Source organism: Rhinatrema bivittatum, chromosome 9 (genome assembly GCF_901001135.1).
Source record: "Rhinatrema bivittatum chromosome 9, aRhiBiv1.1, whole genome shotgun sequence".
NCBI classification, from domain to species: domain Eukaryota; kingdom Metazoa; phylum Chordata; class Amphibia; order Gymnophiona; family Rhinatrematidae; genus Rhinatrema; species Rhinatrema bivittatum.
The window spans coordinates 220505887-220528318 of NC_042623.1; the positions used below are offsets into that span (position 1 = coordinate 220505887).

Here is a 22432-nt window from a genome sequence, read left to right on the forward strand (position 1 = left end):
GCTTCTGGCTCTGGTGCTTGCCAGCTGTCTGGGCTGGTTCTCACCCTTCCTAGTTTATGACTCCGTGTTACTCCCCGCACCTGAACCAGGGTCTCCTCTCTCCAATCACCTGGTCGCACCTAGTCTTCTCCCTTCTCGATAGCAGGGAGGGTTGGTTTGCCTCTGGCCCCCCCTTTTGCTTCCAGGGACACCTCAGCACAGGTTCTCGTTCTTTGGTTTTTCTCCCTGGGTTTGCATTCAGGGTTTGTGCTTCCTCTTCTTCTTCCTCTGGGGAGCCGTTGCTTGCCTCCCTGCTCCCTTTTGGTTTCAGGGTGCTCTCCCAGGTCTGTTCCTTTCTTTCTTTTCTTTTTCTTTATTTTTTCCCCGTTCTTCTCTCTCCTTCCTCCTTTTTTTCTTTTCCTTGCCCCCCCCCCCCCCCCCCGTCTTACACTTTCCAGCTTTCCCAGCTGATAAATATGCATAAGCTCATGCATAATCTTGTGGTGGGTGAAGGGTTTTTGCTGCATTGCAGGGCCTTTTCTATCCTCCCCTTTACTTCAGGAGGGGAACTGCCACATTGCAGGTCCTTTTCCCCCCCTCTTATTCCTTCACGGGGAGAACAGCCACGTCTGTAATGCCAAACTGTGTGTTAAAATGTTTTTCTCCATCTCAGGCTGCCCCTCCCTCTAAGAATGAGGGTCTTTCTGCTTGCTTGCTTGCTTGAATGAACCTGACACTTGCTTAGTCATCTTAGTTGCCTCTTTGTCTGGTTTCTTAGTTGCCTCTCTGTCTGGTTTCTTTATTTGCACAGGAACTGACAAACAAGCACATCTGATAAGGTTTCCTTCATTGTATTAAGACAAGGTCTCTTCATTTTCCACGGAGTGTAGTTTAAAGTTCACCTAGGTAAAGTTCCTTCTCTTGTTGTATCAGTGACCGAGGCCTGTCAGAATTTGTCCTGTAGCAGGTAATGGACTTCTTCTCCAAGAACTTATCCAATCCTCTGGCAACATATTCCAGAGTTTAATTGTGCGTTGAGTGAAAAACAACTTTCTCCGATTAGTTTTAAATGTGCCACATGCTAACTTCATGGAGTGCCCCCTAGTCCTATTATTATCCGAAAGAATAAATAACCGATTCACATTTACCCATTCTAGACCTCTCATGATTTTAAACACATCTATCATATCCCCCTTCAGCCGTCTCTTCTCCAAGCTGAAAAGCCTAACCTCTTTAGTCTTTCCTCATAGGGAAGCTGTTCCATCCCCTTTATCATTTTGGTCACCCTTCTGTGTACCTTCTCCCTCGCAACTATATCTTTTTTGAGATGGGGCGACCAGAATTGTACACAGTATTCAAGGTGTGGTCTCACCATGGAGCGATACAGAGGTATTATGACATGTTCAGTTTTATTCACCATTCCCTTTCTAATAATTCCCAACTTTTTACTTTTCCTAGAAGCCTCTCATGAGGAACTTTGTCAAACGCCTTCTGAAAATGCAAATACATCTACCGGTTCACCTTTATCTTTATGTTTATTAACTCCTTCAAAAAAGTGAATCAGATTTGTGAGGCAAGACTTGCTTTGGTAAAGCATGCTGCCTTTGTTCCATTAAACCATGTCTTTCTATATGTTCTGTGATTTTGATCTTTAGAACACTTACCACTATTTTTCTTGGCACTGAAGTCGGGCTAACTGGTCTGTAGTTTCCCGGATTGCCCCTGGAGCCCTTTTTAAATATTGGGGTTACATTAGCCGCCGTCCAATCTTCAGGTACAATGGATGATTTTAATGATAGGTTACAAATTTTTACTAATAGGTCTGAAATTTCATTTTTTAGTTCCTTCAGAACCCTGGGGTGTATACCATCCGGTCCAGGTGATTTACTACTCTTCAGTTTGTCAATCAGGCCCACCACATCTTCTAGGTTAACCATGATTTGATTCAGTCCATCTGAATCATTACCCATGAAAACCTTCTCCAATACAGGTATCTCCCCAACATCCTCTTCAGTAAATACCGAAGCAGAGAAATAATTTAATCTTTCTGTGATGGCCTTATCTTCTCTAAGTGCTACTTTAACCCCTCAATCATCTAACAGACCAACTGACTCCCTCACAGGCTTTCTGCTTTGGATATATTTTAAAAAATTTTACTGTGAGTTTTTGCCTCTACGGCCAACTACTTTCAAATTCTTTCTTAGCCTGTCCTTATCAATGTCTTACATTTAACATGCCAACACTTATGCATTATCCTATTTTCTTCTGTTGGATCCTTCTTCCAAATTTTTGAATGAAGATCTTTTGGCTAGAATAGCTTCTTTCACCTTACCTTTTACCATGCCGGTAATCGTTTGCCTTCCTTCCACCTTTCTTAATGTGTGGAATACATCTGGACTGTGCTTCTAGGATGGTATTTTTTAACAATGATAACGCTTCTTGTACACTTTTACCTTTGTAGCTGCTCCTTTCAGTTTTTTCTAACTATTTTCTTTTCTAGTCATTAATTCAAATTTGATCATATTATGATTACTATTGCCAAGCGGCCCCTACCACCGTTACCTCTCTCATCAAATCCTGTGCTCCATTGAGAATAGATAGAAACATAGAAATGACGGCAGAAGACCAAACGGCCCATCCAGTTCTGCCCAGCAAGCTTTGCACTTTTTTTTGTCCTCTCATACTTATCTGTTTCTCTGGCCTCTTAGTAACCTTTCGGTTCTATTTCCCTTCCACCCCCACCATTAATGTAGAGAGCAGTGTTGGAACTGCATCTAAGTGAAATATCTAGCTTAATTAGTTAGGGGTAGTAACCGCTGCAATAAGCAAGCTACACCTATACTTATTTGTTTACCCAGACTATGTAATTCAGTCCTTGTTGATTGTTGTCTGTACATAGATCCACTTTTCTTCATTCCCGCTGCCGTTGAAGCAGAGAGCTATGCTAGATATGCATGAAGCAGAGGTCCTTCTCCCTGCCATTGAAGCAGAGTGCTATGTTGGATATGCGTGAAGAATCAGGCTTATTTGGTTTGGGGTAGTAACTGCTGTAACAAGCAAGCTACTCCCCGCTTTTTTGTGAATGCAAATCCTTTGTTCCACATTTCCTCTTGCCATTGAAGCTTAGAGCAATGTTGGGCTCTTAGAGCAATGTTGGAGTCGCATTAACCTTGTGTATGTTTATTGAATAAGGGTATTATCTCCAGGTAGTAGCCGTCATTCCCGCGAGCCACCCATTCTTCATTCACGTCCTCTAGACTTTATGGATCCACAGTGTTTATCTAAAATTGCTCCCTCTCTCGTCTGTTCCTGAACCAATTGGCTCCATAAAACTCATTTATTTCATCCAGGGAACTTTATCTTTCTAGCATGTCCCAATGATACATTTACCCAGTCAATATTGGGTTTATTGAAATCTAAATTGAGCTAATCCTGCACTTCACCAAGTCCATCCACACACAGTGCAAGTAAGTCTTAGTCCCAAGAATTTCATCAATAATTTTTCATTTATTAGGTTTTCATCCTTATAACGGCATCTCCACTGACTTCAAGACCAACAATTTTGCACAGAGGTCCCCCGACACGGACCCGTGTTTCGCCGTGGCTGCGTCGGGAGGGACATGAAGTTTCCAAAAACCACTCTATAAAGAAATTTAAAATAGGGACTAAATATACAAAGAAGCTGAACAGTCGACATAAAAGCAGCACAAGACATCTTACATATATCGTACCTTGAAATTGAAGCTTCTAACCTGACAGGGAGAGTGTCTAGCCTATGTTCGAACAGACCTTTAAACATGGCTGACACTTAGAAAACCAGGTCACAAGACTCAAAAGAACCAATCAGAGCATCAAGCGATGCAGAGGCGCCAAAACACAGCTAGACAAACAAATGCCATTCTAGTTCCTTATTTAGTCCCGATGGAATCCATCTCTGTTCTCTTCGCCCCAGGTGTTCATGGTAATCACCGCCCCTGGAAGGGTGGGTGACCACCTCCACCACGAAGAAGAAAAGGTCAGAGATGGAATGCGATAGATGTTCCCAATGTTCTACAAGGGGTTCATTAACCCGAGAGTTCCTAATGTTCGAACAATGTTCGATAATTCGAGTCTTAACCATCCGCGTTGTTTTGCCCACATAAAACAAAGGACATGGACACTTAATCACATAAACCACCCCCTTTAGTCATACAATCAGACTGTGCTCTCAAATGAATCAATCTCTTATTTACAGGACTTTCAAAAGATGACAGAGTATCAGTGTGACAGCATACAGTACAGTGTCCACACGGCCTATGGAGTCCGGGCCCTTGGGGCTGTAAGCCTTCAGATGAAAATTCAGTGTGAACTAACCGATCCCTCAAGTTTCTACTCCTACGATACGTGAACCTCAGTGGATCCTGAAACAAGCTATGTAAGTACAATGCGTACCAGTGTTTCCGAACAATACCCGTCCCAGCTCTACTTAAGGTAGAAAAAGGGAGTATACAGTTATTCACTGCATCTGCAGTTCGTGTTTGGGGGAGAAACAAAAAATCCCGATTCACGTAGAGGGCATGTTTAAAAGCCTTTTTATCACGTTAGCCGGGTACCTCCTCTCCACAACCGGAGTGACATCTCCTTAGCTTGAGACACAAACTCTGAGCGGGAGGAACATAGCCGCCTCAACCTTAAGAATTGACCAGTAGGAATATTCGTCTTTAAAGTCCTAGGATGACAACTACTAAAAGCTAAAAGTGTATTCCTGTCCGTATCCTTCCGAAACAAGGAGGTCAAAAACTTTCCCTCTTTAGATGAAATAGAAATATCCAGGAAGGAAATCTGTAAAGGGTCAATTAGAAAATTGAACTGTAGATTCTTATTAAGAGAGTTAAGCCAATCTACAAACATGTAGAACTGTATATCAGTCCCGAGCCAGATGACAAAAACATCATCAATGAAACGCAGCCAAAGATGAACAAAATTAGACCAGTCAGCTGGATATATGCAAGTTTCTTCAAACTTGGACATATAGAGGCATGTCAGACTGGGGGCCATGGTAGCCCCCATGGCTGTGCCTTTAATTTGTTGATAAAATGTTTCATTGAATCTGAAGAAATTTCTGGTAAGTGCTATTTCTGCCAACTCCACTAAAAAAGATGTAGTAACCCGACAGGGACCTGGACGCGAGTTCAAAACCTCCTCAATTACCCTTAAAGCCTCATCTTGGGGGATATTAGAGTAGAGCGAGATCACATCCAATGTAACATAGTAAAATGGGTCAGATGGTACAGCTACATTTTCCAAAATCGAAATGAGATGAGATGAGTCACGTACATAAGACTTAATCTTAGACACAAATGGCTTCAAAAAAATGTCCACAAATTTAGACAGAGGCTCCAATACGAATCCAATGCCTGAAACAATCGGGCGCCCGGGTGGTTTATCAATGTTTTATGTATCTTAGGGAGAGTGTAGAATACAGGAGTAATCGGATATTGTACAGTCAGAAACCTCCCCTCACGGTTAGTTAACATATGATTCTCAATAGCTTGTTGTACCACGATCTTAATTAAATTTTGTAAATCACCCGTGGGGTCTCCGGGCAACGGTAGGTAAAACGAGGTGTCATTTAACTGTCGCAAAACCTCACGTTCATAATCAGTTCTATCCTGTATCCCTATCCCTCCCCCTTTATCCGCAGATTTAATGATAACATTGGGATCAAGTGCAAGATCACTAATAGCCATACTTTCATTCTTTGTCAAATTATAGTGAACATAACTATTTTTCGACCAGAGGGTATGTACATCCATATTCACCAAGCGTTCAAACGCCAAGACTAAAGGATCTATGGGTCCCGGAGGCATCCAGTGGGATTTATTATATACCAAAGATCCATCTTGGACAGGTGGCACATCTGCAAAAAATAATTTCAATTTTAAAGCCCTAAAAAAACGATAAAGGTGTACCTGTAAATCAAACAAATCACATTTCACAGTTGGTACAAAAGAAAGCCCCTTCCCTAACACAGCATATTCATCCCTCGAAAGAGGACGAGAAGACAGATTAAATACTACTTGAGATTTTACTGCCACGGGTCCACTTGTTGACGGGTTGACCTGGTAATCCATTGTGATTGTTGAAGGTTCATGCGCCCCCGGGAGCGGGAGCTCAGATTGTCTCGTGACGGCGGCTGCTGACCCGAGTCCAAAAAAAAGGCAGCTATAGAAGAGTAGTGAGTAGAAGCTGGTGCCATATTTCCTAGAGTCGGTTCCCTCACCGGTGCAGCGTCTACCCGAGTTTGACATGCCGGACCTTGAGACAACTCCTATCCTGATGAGTCGTCTGAGGAGTCCTGAGCGAAGGTAACTTTCTTGGGTTGTTGGCGGTTCTTGGCCATCCATTGATAAACAGGGGCGGTGATTACCATAAACACCTGGGGCGAAGAGAACAGAGATGGATTCACACTTTACATACTGTAATTCCACCGGGACTAAATAAAGAACTAGAATGGCATTTGTTTGTCTAGCTGTGTTTTGGCGCCTCTGCATCGCTTGATGCTCTGATTGGTTCTTTTGAGTCTTGTGACCTGGTTTCTAAGTGTCAGCCATGTTTAAAGGTCTGTTCGAACATAGGCTAGACGCTCTCCCTGTCAGGTTAGAAGCTTCAATTTCAATGTACGATATATGTAAGATGTCTTGTGCTGCTTTTATGTCGACTGTTCAGCTTCTTTGTATATTTAGTCCCTATTTTAAATTTCTTTATAGAGTGGTTTTTGGAAACTTCATGTCCCTCCCGACGCAGCCATGGCGAAACACGGGTCCGTGTCATGGGACCTCTGTGCAAAATTGTTGGTCTTGAAGTCAGTGGAGATGCCGTTATAAGGATGAAAACCTAATAAATGAAAAATTATTGATGAAATTCTTGGGACTAAGACTCTTACTTGCACTGTGTGTGGATGATGTTAATTGAAATCTCCCATTATTACCGCACTACCAATTTGGTTAGCTTCCCTAATTTCTCTTAGCATTTCACTGTCCGTCTCATCATCTTGGCCAGGTGGACGGTAGTATACTCCTATCACCTTAGTCTTCCCCAACACACAAAGGATTTCTACCCATAAAGATTTGATTGTGCATTTAGTCTCAATCAGGATGTTTATCCTGTTGAACTCTATGGCATCCTGGACATAAAGCGCTACAGCGCCTCCCGGGTGCTCCGCTCTGTCATTGCGATATAAATTGTACCCCGGTATAGCACTGTCCCATTGGTTAACCTCCTTCCACCATGTCTCTAAGATGCCAATTAAGTCTATACATTCTAATTCTCCCATCTTAGACTTCTGGCATTAGCATAAAAAACATTTCAAAGTTTGTTTTTTGTTTATATTTTCATTCTGCTTTTTAATTGATTGGGATAAGTTAGAATTTTTAAACTCAGGTGGGTTTTTAGTTACAGGCACTTGGACTACTTTTCTTATTATTGGAACCTCACTGTCGGGATGCCCTTATTCTAATGCATCATTAGTATACTTTGAAGATACCTCCCTCCGAACCATGCGCTGCTGAGCAACTGTCGGCTTTTCCCTTTGTTCTAGTTGTATGTAGGAACATTCAGTAAGTTTGTGTCTTTATATGCATACTGAGGTAAATTTTAAAGGCTTAGGCTCTTTTTTAAATGGGCAAAAATAGTTAAATTCCCTAAGTCTGCCATCTTCAATAAGGTACGCATGTACTTTCGGCAGCATATGAAAAAAGGGCATTGTGTGGCCAAAAATTAAAAAATTTGCTCACAGTATTTTGTCAGTACAGTTATATTTTTCAAATAATACAATATAGTCTGTCTTTGAGTAATAACTAATTTAAACTGTAATGGAGAATGAAGTTACTCCTCCGACAGAATATTAAATTTTGGGCACAGAATACGCCCCCCCCCCCCCCCCCCCCCCCCCCGATATCTGTCTGAAAACTACATGCACAGATACATTTAAACTTCAAAAAGGTATGTGCATATGGGACATAAGAACATGCCATACTGGGTCAGACCAAGGGTCCATCAAGCCCAGCATCCTGTTTCCAACAGTGGCCAGTCCAGGCCATAAGAACCTGGCAAGTACCCAGAAACTAAGTCTATTCCATGTTACTGTTGCTATTAATAGCAGTGGCTATTTTCTAAGTCAACTTAATTAATAGCAGGTAATGGACTTCTCCAAGAACTTATCCAATCCTTTTTTAAACACACCTATACTAACTGCACTAACCACATCCTCTGGCAACAAATTCCAGAGTTTAATTATGCGTTGAGTAAAAAAGAACTTTCTCCGATTAGTTTTAAATGTGCCACATGCTAACTTCATGGAGTGCCCCCCTAGTCTTTTTATTATCCACTAGCCTGCGTATCCACTAGCCTGCGTATTTCACACCACCATTTTAAAAGATGTAAGGTTATGCATGAGCTTTTAACCACATGAACAGACCAATATTCAAACATAGTATTCATGGTTAGCTCATGTTTGAAAATCCACTTTTTTGTAAAGGCTTCAAAGTACACCTGTACTTCTGCCGCCAGGTGCTCTATAACATCCACTCAACAATGTTCAATGTGCATGAAAGAGATTGTGTGTGTCTGTAACCGCTATGGGCTAATGTTGAGAAAATTTATAATTTTGTTTGATGATTTATTTAATAGCCTTTTCCCTTGGTCTCCTCCTCTCGATGGCTAGTGAAAAGAGGCGAGCTAACAGCATATGTGGAAGACAGTGGAATTTTCTCTAAGCGCACCTCAAAGCAGCAGGTCTATTTCTTCCTCTTCAATGATGTCCTCATTATCACAAAGAAGAAGAGGTAAGAACATTCTCGCCCAGAAAGTGACTCAAAGGCTCCGTGCTTGGAAATCTGTTGCTTTCTTAAATATAGCGTGTAGCAGATGGACTCAGAAGAAATGGGTATAGTGTGCTCATGCTAGCAGTTGGAGACGGATCTGACGTCAGCACGTGGTACATATACACCTGCAGGAAGTGCAGAAGCTCAGTAATTTCTGTCTCCAAAGCAGTGTGGAGCTCCCTCACGCTCGCTGAGCGTTTTTCCAAATTCTAAATTCATAGAAGAATTCTACCTGAAGACAAGCCCCGCACTCCTGCGGTGGTACCCTCAGGTCCCTCCCCCAGTTGAGTTTCCCGAGGTGATTTCCGTGGACCCTCGAAGGTAGGAGCCTCGGTCTGGTGGCCGAATCGCGGCAGGGACCTAGCCCCTGAGTGAGAAGGGCTCGGGCGTGGTGTAGAGGCAGCCTCGGTCCCGATCCGTTCGCGGTGAGGACTTGGCCCCCGAGTGAGACGAGTTCGGGCGCGGCCTAGAGGCAGCGGGTGCACTTCCTCGAGCGCGGCGGTGACGGTAATCACCCTCTCCCCCCACAGCCGGAGACCGCCCGGGTCGCAGCCGGGAAGCACCAAAGATCAGGTAAGGCATACATCTTTACTTTGTTGGTCTCCGAAGAGCGAGGATTAGCGGGGTCTGCCTACGTGGTAGCCCGCCAAGGAGGTCGCCATTTTGCCTGCCTGCTCGCCGTCGCCATCTGCCCTGGTTCGCCGCCTCGATCTAGCATTCAGACTAAGCGCACAGGCAACGGGCGCGTATGTTAGGCGCCTGAAAGTAATTAGGCGCACATTGATAGGTGCACGTTGATAGGCACACGTTGATAGGCGCGCGTTGATAGACGCACATTGATAGGCGCACGTTGATAGGCGCACGTTGATAGGCGCACGTTCATAGGCGCACATTGATAGGCGCACATAATAGGCACACATCTTCGCGCATATTACAAGGCGCATACTTTCGGCTGGGAGCACACCGGAGCATAAAGATAACAGACGCGATGGAGCGTATGAGAGCCCATGCGTCCGCAGAGCCGGCACCTCCAGAATCAGGCATAAGAGCTCTAGGCCTCTGCTCAGCATGCCACCTCAGAGCCACACAGAGTGAGGAAGCAGACTCCCTATGTGCCCAATGTGAGGAGGCCTTGGGAGTTCCAGGCCAGGGCCGGTCCCAGCCCAGATTAATTGCCAGTTCCTAATGGAACACCCCGGACCTAGCAGGCAGCGGTGAGCAGCCAGGGAACCCTAGAGACCTGGTGTCCCTAAGGCTAGAACCTGCTTCGCTCTCCTGGGTGGAATTATTCAAGGGGATTCACGCCTTTGTCAAGATGCAGTCTGATCCCCGAACGGACCCATACGTACCGGATGACCCTGCCCCTGGACCCTCAAGACCTAGGCACGGCCACCCAGAAGCCCCTCTTATGGGGACTCAGATTACTCTGAGGAAGAAGGCGAGCTCCCCGTGGAGGGAGAATTCCCTCGGGGATAGAGCCGTATCGAACCATGACACGCTTCTTTCTTAAGGAGGATCTCCCAGACCTGGTCTCTCAATGCCTGTAGGAGCTGGCTATCCCGGGCCCAGGCACCCCAGGGGAACCTAGAATGAACCCCCTGCTAGAGGGCCTGCATCAAACGGCTCACCATTTTCCCCTCCTACAAGCAGCACAGCAGCTAATCGATCTGGAGTGGAATGCGCCGGAGGCCTCATTCAAAGGGGGTCGGGCCTTGTCTAGCATGTACCCCCTGGACCCGGCAACCACGATGCTGCTGGCGTGCCCCAAGGTAGACGCCATAGTTTGCGCAATTGTGAAGCGCACCATCATTCCAGTGGAGGGAGGGACGGCCCTCAAGGATGCACATGACCGGCGCCTGGACGCCATTTTGAAACAAGCCTTTGAGGTGGCAGCCATGTCCCTGCGAATTGCGACCTGCTGCACCGTGGTGACGCGTTCCTGTTTATCACAAGCCAGGAACAACATCCCGGGAGAAGAAATGGAATCAGCTCTCTCGTTCCTCACTGAAGCCGCCTCCGACCTAGTTCGTACGGCAGCCAAGGGAGTGTCGTCCTCAGTGGCAGCCAGGAGACAGCTCTGGCTACGTCATTGGTCGGCCGACTCCTCCTCCAAGACGCGCCTTACAAGAATACCCTTTAAGGGATCCCTCCTGTTCGGCAGCGACCTCGAGAAACTGGCTAACAAATGGGGCGCCTCTCCATTACCCCGTCTACCAGAAGACAAGTCAAGGAGGAACCAGCGCCCTTTTCCTAGGCCATCCAGAGGTAGAAGCTCTCAACGCTTCAACCCCTACAGGACTAGCTACCAAGCACCTCGTTCTCAGACCAGGTACCAGTCCTTTCGGACCAGGCACAACAAGAGGAGAACCGGCTCGGGTTCGGGTCCCGGCCGCACTCCACAGTGAGAATCAGCCGACCCATCTGGGGGAGGAAGCCATAGGGGGCAGGCTAACCCTATTCTACCGCAGATGGGTCGAGATTACTTCGGACCAGTGGGTCCTCGCCATTATCTGAGAAGGGTATTACCTGGACTTCCTTCATCTCCCTCCGGACAAGTTTGTGGAATCTCTGTGTCCACCCCACAAGAGGGCGGCACTGGAAGCTACCTTGTGGAGGCTCCTGTCCCTAAAAGCCATAATCCCAGTGCCTGCATGGGAGATCTGGGCATTACTCCATTTATTTCATCGTACCCAAGAAGGGGGGCACCTTCAGACTGGACCTCAAGTCAGTCAACCAGCACTTACGGGTCCCAGGATTTCGCATGGAAACTCTGCGGTCAGTCTGAAGCGCAATACAGCCAGGGGAGTATCTCACATCCCTGGATCTGTCAGAGGCCTACTTGCATATCCCAATCCATCGGGATCACCAGCGCTACTTACGCTTCAAAGTCCTGAAACAACACTTCCAGTTCCGGGCTTTACCCTTTGGGTTAGCCACCACGCCGCGGACCTTTACCAAGGTAATAGTAGTGGTGGCGGCATCACTCAGGAAGGAAGGGATTCTCGTCCATCCCTACCTAGACGATTGGCTGATCAGGGCAAAGTTACTGGAGGAGAGCCTCCGGGCAACCAACAGAGTTATATCTCTTCTGGAAAGCCTAGGATGGGTAGTCAACACAAAGAAGAGTTCCCTACAGCCTTCACAGTCGCTGGAATACCTAGGAGTCCGATTCGACACCCAGGGAGACAAAGTCAGCCTAACCTCCAAGAGGAGTTCGAAACTCCGGAATCGTTTACGGACTCTGCTGAGCACCACCCGGCCCACAGCTTGGGATTACCTACAGGTCCTCGGCCTAATGGCATCCACTCTGGAAGTGGTACCATGGGCACGGGCTCATATGAGACCGTTACAACGCGCCCTCCTATCTCGGTGGAGCCCACGATTACAGAACTACACCGTGCATCTACCTCTACCGGCCAGAGTACAGAATCAGTTACGGTGGTGGCTGCAGCCTGGCCACACGAGCCGGGGGTCAAAAATGTCCTCCCCAACTTGGACCCTGCTCACTACAGATGCCAGCCTGAGCGGCTGGGGAGCACACTGCGAAGAGCTAACCGCCCAAGGGCGGTGGAACAGAAAAGAGTCTGGGTGGAACATCAACCGACTAGAGGCACGGGCAGTCAGGTTAGCCTGCCTGCGATTTGCCCACAGACTTCAAAACAAAGCAGTCAGAGTGATGTCGGACAATGCCACCACGGTGGCATACATCAACCGACAGGGCGGAACCAGAAGCCGGCAGGTATCCTTAGAAATAGCCCCCCTGATGGCTTGGGCGGAAGCAAATCTCCAGGACATCTCCGCCGTCCACATCGCCGGGAAAGACAACACCACGGCAGACTTCCTCAGCAGAGAAAGCCTAAACCCGGGGGAATGGCAGCTGTCGTCCACAGCCTTCCAGATGATTGTGAATCAGTGGGGGACTCCGGGCATGGACCTACTAGCGGACAGGTCCAATGCTCAAATACCCAGATACTTCAGTCGCAGGCGAGATCCTCTATCCCACGGGATCGACGCCCTGGTACAGCCATGGCCTCAGGGGATCCTGCTATATGCCTTTCCCCCATGGCCCCTGCTGGGCGCCATTATACACAAGATTCAGTGGCACAGAGGCCTAGTTCTTCTGGTGGCCCCAGACTGGCCAAAAAAACCCTGGTACACAGACATGAGAAGACTACTGGCAGGGGATCCTCTACCCCTGCCCCCTCACAGGGACTTGCTGCGACAAGGTCCCATCCTCCACAAGAATCCAGCTCAATCCATTGAGAGGGCTCGACTGAAGAAAAGGGGATACTCGGGGTCGGTGATAGATACACTCCTCCGAGCACGCAAGTTCTCCACATCACTAACTTATATAAGGATTTGGAGAGTATTTGAAGCCTGGTGCGAAACTCGCAGCACCAATCCATATGCCGCTAAAATCCCCATCATTCTGGATTTCCTGCAAGATGGACTTCAGAAGGGTCTGTTCCTCAATTCAATCAAGGTTCAGGAGGCAGCGCTATCCTGCTACGGCCCCAGGAGTGACGGCAACAGCATTGCCACACACCCAGACGTTTCACGTTTCCTGAAAGGAGTCAAACACATTCGCCCGCCACTGAAATGGCCAGTGCCCCTGTGGAACCTCAACCTAGTTTTGGAATTCCTAGCAGGACCCACCTTCAGACCCCTCCGAGGCCTGTCCCTCCGTTTGTTAACCTTGAAGATGGTGTTCTTGCTGGCCGTATGCTCAGCACGCCGCATCTTAGAGCTACAAGCGCTGTCCTGCCGCGATCCATTTCTCAGAATCACCCCAGGGGCTATCCATCTTCGCACGGTTCCTTCCTTCTTACCCAAGGTAGTCTCACACTTCCACCTCAACCAAACCATATCCTTGCCAACCATGGAAGGTTTGAAGAAGTCTGAAGAAGGTCGAATACTGCATCATCTCGACATCATCAGGCTGCTGTCCGTCCTTCACAGTGGGAAGAGGCAAGGAGAGGCGGCCTCACGGACGACTATTGCTCGCTGGATCAAAGAAGTTATCAAGGCGGCCTACGTAGAAGCGGGAAAACCACCACCTCTACGGCTCAAGGCTCACTCTACCAGAGCTCAAGCGGCCTCCTGGGCAGAAACTAGGATGCTGTCGCCTGCAGAGATATGTAGAGCGGCATCGTGGTCCTCCATCCATACCTTCTCCAGATTCTACCGTCTGGACGTCCAGGCCAGGGAGGACACAGCATTTGCAAGGGCAATCCTAAACGGACCTCGGGCAGCCTCCCACCCAGTCCGGGAGTAGCTTTTGTACAACCCATTTGTTCTGAGTCCATCTGCTACACGCTAGGAAATGGAGAGATTACTTACCTGATAATCTTGTTTTCCTTAGTGTAGGCAGATGGACTCAGCATCCCGCCCGGCTACCAATGTACATGGGGATTCACCGATTCAAGGTAAGCCATGTTTTCTTACATAGGGCATCCACCCTGCTGGGTGTCGACGCCTTCCGGTTGAGAACACTGGCGGTCTCCAGCTACTATCAATCGGTCAGGTTAATCATGTTCAGTTAATCAATCGGTCAGTCACACATATATCCATAATGCTTTTGCAAGGAAGATTACTGAGCTTCTGCACTTCCTGCAGGGGTACATGTACTACGTGCTGATGTCAGATCCATCTCCAACTGCTAGCACGAGCACACTATACCCATTTGTTCTGAGTCCATCTGCCTACACTAAGGAAAACGAGATTATCAGGTAAGTAATCTCTCCATTTATGTACTTGAACCTCAGCAGTCTAGAGGTCCATATTCAAAAGGTTTTGTTCCGCTAAATTAAGGACTTAGCTGGACAAACAGCGAGCCTTGACAATCCCACCGGTTTCACACACCCCCCCCCCCTCAACCTATCCTTCTAAGTAGTTACCCGGCTAAAAATTTAGCCAGATTAATCGGTATTGGGCCTGGAGTGTTCCAGGGAGTGATAGTGTTATCCAGCTAACATAGCCAATATTCAGCATCATTTGGCTAAGTTTGCCAGATAACACTAGGACTTCCTCAAAGCGTATGCAAAATTTATTCTTAGGAAAATTCTGTGGCCAAAAATTTAAAAATTTGCTCACAATATTTTGTCAGTACAGTTATATTTTTCAAATAATATAATATAGTCTGTCTTTGAGTAATAACTAATTTAAACTGTAATGCAGAATGAAGTTACTCCTCCGACACAGAATATTTAATTTTTTGGCCCAGAATTCCCCCCATCCCAGCTTGTCCCCACAAGCATCTCATCCACATTAGTCTTTCCCTCCCCATCCCTTGTCCCTACCAGTCTCTCTCCCTTTTTTCTCCTCTCTCTCACCCCAGCCTCTCTCTCCTACCCTTCCAGCCCCACCAGCCTCTATCTTCCCTCTTTCCTTTCCCCCTCCACAAGCCTCTCTTCCTCTCTCTCCCCACCCTCTATGCACCTCCTCCAACCTCTCATCCCCCCCCAATCTATCAACCTCACTACAAACCTACCTGATTTCTCTGTCTTCTCTCACCTGTCTCTCTCCTTGCCCAGTAGCCTCCCCTCTCTTTTCCTTTCCAGTCTCTCTCTTCTATCCCTCTCCCCTCTCTCACATGACACACTTTTCCCTTATCCCCTATCACCCTTTCTCTGTCCCATTCACAATTATCTCCAGTCAGCCAGTCTTTCTCCAGCCACTGTCTTATTTGGGGGTCATAGCTGTCTAGCCACCATCCTGCAGCTGATCTTTCTCTAGCCACCACTCCATTTTTTCTCCAGCCAATGTGAGCTGATGATGCTCATACCTCGACCTTCCACTTACATAGCCCAATGACGTGGCCACCGTCCCTGCCTTGTCTCCCATCAGCATGATACACCAAAAACGTGAAATTCTGCAGGGGAGGGGAATTCTCAAGAATAAAAACTGCACTCTAACTGAATAGAAACTTTTCACTTAAATTGGATTAATTTCTTTTTTCTCCAGTTCAACCAGTTATAGGATGTACCAGCAAGACACTGGTTAGTTGGAAAGAAGAGGGATATAGAGGAGAGATAAGAGCACTTCTGGGGCAAAGAAAAATATATATATATATATGTAGCACCAACTTGATCCTGTAGTGAACTTGGTTTCTTCCTGACCATGTTTAATTATTAAACTATGTTCCCAGTTTTTGTGAGTTATCTTGATAGTACATAGAAAGATTAATTACTCTGCACAAGCCTACTGCAAGCAGTTTAAGTAAATATAACCGGGTGTTTGTTTTTTGTAATGTCTAAGGGCCCATTTTGTGTTTATAGGGAAAAAAATGCTTAGCACATAGGGTTTGTAGTTATTTAAAGCCAAGATGGTGGTTTCCCCATAAAAAGAATGAATTCCCTGGGATCTGGGGACCTTGAATGACCCTTGACTTTCCTGGCAAAAACAGAGGCTCTGCTAATGCAGTACTATGAAAACTTCAGGCCTGTGGTAGTGGTGATGCTGGTGGAGGAATGTTTATTGGCTTTAAAGACTTCTAAGAGAGATTGTTTTGAATAATGTTTCCAAATTCTGTCAGCGATTGGTAGCGGTGTTATCCCAACTGAACAGTGATCTGATTGAAGATTTCATTATTTCTCATAGTACCCATATATTCCTTTAAATGAGAACGTTCAAAGCAGTACAGAGTAATTGTTAAGCACATTATTAAATATAGATGGTTTTATGGTCCAACCATTGATGATAAGCTCCTTAAGATTTCTGGCCCATCAGATTGCTGCTTCGGCTGTACATTTCTTCATCGCCTATCTGGCTTAAATATAAAGCATAAATAGGTTAGCTTATTGCCGTGTGGAAAAAGGAGATAAACCTCTGTTGTTTCTGGTAGTAACCTATTTTATAAATCATATGCCAACATACAATTTTACAGTTGTTGATATAAGCAAGAACATGTTCTAGGGTTTGCATTAAAGGATTTTGATGCATGATTCAGGCTCAATGAGACACATAGTCAAAGGCCAGGTAACAATCAACACTAAGCGAGGGAGGTGAAATCCTGCAACGCGCATATTGTAATATGTTATAGGTCTAATGACAATGGAATTGAAAACCCACAGGTTGTACTGCTTTTAACTTCAAAAAAGATGTTTAATCAGTTTTACTGTATAGTCATCAGGCTCAGCTGAAATTTCAAATGAATCTGGAGCACAATGTGATGATGTCAAGTACTGTTAAAGCTAACTTGATGTTGATTAATGTTTTCCAATACATTGAAGGATTTCAGTACAGCTGCACAATACTGTCTGAAGAATTGCAATGCTTGATTTCTCTCAACCATCTTGTTAATTGATATAGCTTGTTTAAAAAAATTAACATTTGTTCAGTTGATCTTATGGTTCAAACATTAATTGATTTACACTAGACGGCCACCATAAATCACTGTAATACAGTCCCATTATTGTACAAGGTAGAAGAGCAAAGTAAATGCTTTCATTGCTTGCTGTTTATTGCATTTGGCAGTCCATGGGTCTACCCTGCGAACCACCACGCTTACCTCCGGGCCTGACACCTTCAAGGGACAGGTATGTGGCTGCGCAGCAGCTTGCCACGCTCTTCCAGGTCCAAGGCCCATGATGTGTTGTATGGCAAGATGCCACCAGAGAACAGCTATGCAGCCATGTGGCAAGTCACCATGCTTCATCAGGCTCAACACAACATGAGACAGGATGCCACCAATACACTCCCTGGTCTCCCCAGGTGGTGCCTGACGTGCCTAGATTTAAAGGGTCTACAGCAGGACATCCCTCAGCCTCTGGCCTATAAAATGCCCTTGCCTTGGCAACAGGTATCCCTACTGCCTGAGTAGTGTGAGTTGCCTCAGTGTTCCTGTTCCAGTATCTTCATTCTTCAGTTCTGTTGCTTCTTGTCCTGTTCTTCAGTCCCCATGGTCAGTCTTCAGTTCTTCTGTGTGCCTTGCCTCCTGTGTTGCTACTTGTATTCCTGTCCTGCCTCTCCGTCCCTTCTTTCCTATGGATGGACACCCATTGTTGATCTTGGCCTGACTTCTGGATCTCCTTGAACACTGCCTGCCTCTGACTACTGCCTGACTTCTGGATCTCCTTGAATGCTGCCTGCCATCGACCCTCACCTGTTTCCAGATTCACCCTGCAAAATTGACAGATCATCCAACCATCAGCAGAGGCCCCCACCTAAGACCTGTCCGCCCCAGCACCCAACGGGTCAACCCAAGAGGAACGTGGGCTGGTATAGGCAAAGCTCCAGTTGGGCCTCTGTCTCCTCTGACTCGGCCTGCTGACAGTGGGGACTGCAGGGCTCCTCCCTGCAAGTTGGGCCAACTCCACCTCTGTTCAAGGTCCATGCTTTCAATACTGTTCTTTTAAAATTGTCAGTAGTGCCTTGAAAGAATATTTAACATTAAGAGGCCAATGTACTAAAGTGAGTTAAATGCTATCACAAGCAATGGAAACAAGCTAGTTTACATGTTTTAACAGCACTGTTAATGTGTGTAAATTAGCTTGCAATAGTTCTAATGTGAAATCTGTGCTAAGAAGATAATGAGATACAAAACTATACATGATAGTTCATTCTTCTTCAGCCAGCTAGACCAGTCCAGATGCATGATTCAGGCTCAATGAGTCACATAGGCAAAGGCAGGGTCCACCAACCAGCAGATGGAGAGAGAGACTAAAAGGCTTGCTGAGGTCACCCATATAGACACCTGTGCTGACCTCAGCCTGCCAGACTCTCTCTCCAGTTTAGGCTGGGTGAGGAAGAACCTTAAAGGTTTGAAGGGCAGCTCTGAGGTGAAAGTTTTGTTCTCCCTCCCTCAGTTGAACATCGCCCTAGTCCAGGAGACATTTCTAGTTTTCCAGATTTGGGCATCAGACTTGGTTTGTGATAGCCTCCCCCCTCCTCTCCTGCCTTCAGCTAGGGTCCTTCTCTTCTTAAAAAAAAAAAAAGGGCAAATTGGAAGCACTTTATAGTTCTTTTAATTCTCTTTTTGTTGGTCCTTCTGCCTATACCTGTGTTGGGTCTGTTTTGGGCTACATAATGAAAAAAAAAAGACAGAAAGAAAGAGGTGTTTGCTTGGTCAGCAGTAAGTTTGAAGGCTGTTTTTCCTTTGGCAATCATTTTTATTTTTGGCAGGAGAAAAGGAGAGCTATGACAGTTTCCCTGGAGCACAGGAAGAAACCTGCACTCTGCATAATTTGTGACTCATGCCGGCAGTCAGGGGGAGAAGGTACTCTCTGCCGCTTGTGTGGAGAAAGGAAGTGAATTGGGCAGTGCAATGCACTTGCTGCGCCGGGGAGATCACATTGGCAGGATCGGAAGCTCTATTGGCTCCCTCTGATAGGTTGGCTGCCATGGTGGAAATGAAAGCCATTTTGGATTTGCAGAGAGGAGATATTGATCCAGAGACTTCATTGTTTGTGCCCACAGGACAGGAAATATTTGCTAATTCCTTTAAGGCCCTGATGTCTGCAGCATTTAAAGGCACAGCAACCACCTGTTCAGATGCAATCCCTCCTTTAGCTTGGGCATCAATTTCTGCCCCAGGGCCATTTTCTGCAATGCCTGTTTCTGGGGGCCAGGGACATAAATGAGCAAGGAAGAAGGATGAGGAGAATTTGGGAAGCCCTTCAAATCTGATTGCTCTCTCATCGATCTTAGAGGTTTAAAGGGGAGAAGCAGTGAAGCAGAATTAGAGGAGGGAGAATATCCTTCGATGAACTCCTGAACTTAATTGCTCAGTCCCTAAGAGTGTTGAACATTTCAGAGGAGAAAATAGAGGAGGTTCTCAGTTCTACAGAGGATCCCATCATGACAAGTATTTGGAAGCCTTTGAGGTGTTTCCCATTACACAGGTCAGTTTCAGGATTGATTTGGAATGGGACTCTCCTGGGGCTAATTTTAAGGGTGGGAGAGCCCTGACTAAAATATATCCCTTCTTCTCACAAGTGAAGGAGAAGCTTATGTTCCCTAAGGTGGATGCTATGGTTTGTGGTGTCACTAAGAGAAACAGTTTTTAAGGATGTGCAGGACAGGAACATTGAGATGGTACTTAAGCACATCCTTGAAGTTGCTAGTATGGCACTTCAAGTGGCAGCCTGTAGTTGTATCGTTGTGAGAGAAGGTTTGCATTTGGCTCAGTGCTTTCAGGAATCTTATCTGTAAGGCAGTAGATCCTCTCTAGATGAGGCAGTGCAGTTGGAACTGGGATCAGCCTTTTTGGCAGATGCATCTAATTTGGTTCAGACTTCAACCAGAAGTGTGGGGTCGATTGTGGTACCCAGGCGTTTTAATGTGGCTTTACAACTGGTCAGTGAATTCAATTTCTAAAAGTAATATTACCAACCTCCTTTTAAATGGAGGCTTCTCTTTGGAAAGGATCTGGAAAAGCTGGCAGAGTCTAAGGTTCCCAGACTTTCAGAGCACAAGTCCAAAAGGATATGCATGCCACTTCTAATCCAGGAATTGTTTTAGAGACATGGAGACAGGCAGATCAGGAAGGTTTTTAGCGAGTCAAAAGATGACTTTTGGTAGATTCAAGTTCTGTGTAACTCCAGGAGAGGTGCTAAAGAAAGGGTTTGGAAAGTGCAGGACCTTCCTGAAACTCCCAATGAAAGCCGTGGAGCCCAGTCTCTGGTATTACAGATAGGAAGACATTTGCCAAATTTTTACCGGAGATGGGCCCAGATCATCTCAGACCAGTGGTTCTTAGAGATCATTCAAGACAGATTTGCTTGGGAATTTTCCTGACCTAGTACAGACAATTTTATGATTTTCACCCCTACGCAGAAATTGGAGGCAGTAAGATCAATGCTGAATCAACTGTTATCCATGGGAGCAGTGGTCCAGGTCCCAATTCCATAGTGATACCCAACAAGGAAGATTCTTTTTGGTTTATCTTAGACTTGAAGCAAGTCAACAAAGCCCTAAAGGTTCCCCACTTTTGGATGGGGATTTTGCAGTCAGTGATAGTAGCAGTGAAACAAGGAGAATTCCAAATGTTGCTGGATCTGATGGAGGCATATCTGCACATTCCTATCAAAGACTCATCAAAGTATCTTCATTTTGTGGTGATGGGAGGTTATTTCAATTTTGGGCCCTTGCCTTCGATTTGACCATTGCTTCAAGTACATTTTCCAAAGTCATTGTAGTGGTGGCAGCAGCACTATGTCAAAATTGCTCTCTGCTTCCACGGCAAGGGGTAAAGGAAAATTGATTTCAAACAGCAACCAATGAGGGCCCTGACTTTTATAGTCTGGAAACTGAAAAGCATGGGGTGTGGCAGATATTACCATAAGTGTGCTGGACAAACAGATGGATCATTTGGTCCTTTTCTGCCATCATTTCTATGCTTCTATGTAAGGATCATTTCAGCTTCTTATATAGTGAGAATAGAGAATGTTGAGCTGGATTTTCTCAGTCATGACAACATGTTAGAACCTGGAGAATGGGAGTTTCTGCAAAAAGCCTTTCTACAGATTGTGGCTTGGTGAGGGAGAGTGATAGTGGACCTGATGGTGATCAGAAAGAACACAAAGGTGGAAAGATTCTTCAACAGAAGGAGAGAAGTGGGAATCATCTGGGCTGGACACATTGATTTAGGAATGGTCAACAGAAGGTCTACTTTATGCTTTCCCCATGGCCATTGGTGGGCAGAATTCTGCAGAGAAGCTCAAAGCATAAAGGATGGTCATCTTAGTGGCACCCGATTGGCTGAGTTGCCCATGGCATGCAGATCTAGTCAGACTACTGGACAGAGATGCCATAAGGTTACCACAGGGCAGGGGTCTACCTTGTCAAGGGCCAATAGATCATGAGGGTCCGGATCAATTTTGTCTTATGGCTTGGTCCTTAAGACCTTCATTTGAGTAGGAAAATTTCCCATGATGTGGTGAATACACTCTTGCAGGCCAGAAAAACCTCTACCTCCTTAGCATACATGCAGATCTGGCAGATTTTTCAGAACTGGTGTTCATCTAGAAATATTCCAGCTAGAAGGGCTTCAAACTCCAGCATTCTGAAATGTCTGCAAGAAGGTTTTAATAAAGTTTTGTCCCTGGATTCGTTAAGGGTCCAAGTTAATGCCATTGCCTGCTACAGTGGCCAGGTTCTGAGTAGAACTTTATCTTCTCATCCGAATGTGTCGCAGTTCCATAGAGGACCAAAACATTTTAGGCCTCGAGTGATATATTTCTATTTTGGAATTTGAATCTAGTTTTAGCTTTCTTAGCAAATCCTTTCTTTGAACCTTTGAAGAAAATCTTGGTTAGGCTCCTTACTGTCAAGATAGTGTTCTTGGTAGTGATCTCTTTAATTTCTGAATTGCAAGCACCGTCATGCAGAGAACCTTTTTTGATCTTTTCTGAGGAAATGCTGAAAATTCATATAGTTCCTTATTTTCTTCTGAAGGTGTTTTCGCCATCCTATCTTAATCAGGTGGCATGTCTTCCTTCCTTGGTAGGGAAACATATGGGTAAAAAGCATGCACACCAGCATCGTTTGGACGTCAGAAGAATTCTCAGATATTTGAACCCGAAGGGCAGGCGTGCCCGCCTGGACAAAATGGAGTCTCTGTTCAAGTTAAAACTAACTGCATTGACATC

The 22432-nt window shown here is 45.8% G+C and overlaps 1 protein-coding gene across 3 annotated transcripts in view; it reads left to right on the plus strand.

Annotated features, from left to right (window-relative positions):
• ARHGEF26 (Rho guanine nucleotide exchange factor 26) overlaps positions 1–22432 on the plus strand; it is a 445885-nt gene that overhangs the window by 318220 nt on the left and 105233 nt on the right. For all 3 annotated transcript variants that reach the window (XM_029615042.1, XM_029615040.1, XM_029615041.1), the window contains exon 10: positions 8650–8804. In XM_029615042.1, the coding sequence (XP_029470902.1) occupies positions 8650–8804 (155 nt within the window). The remainder of the gene's footprint in view (positions 1–8649; positions 8805–22432) is intronic.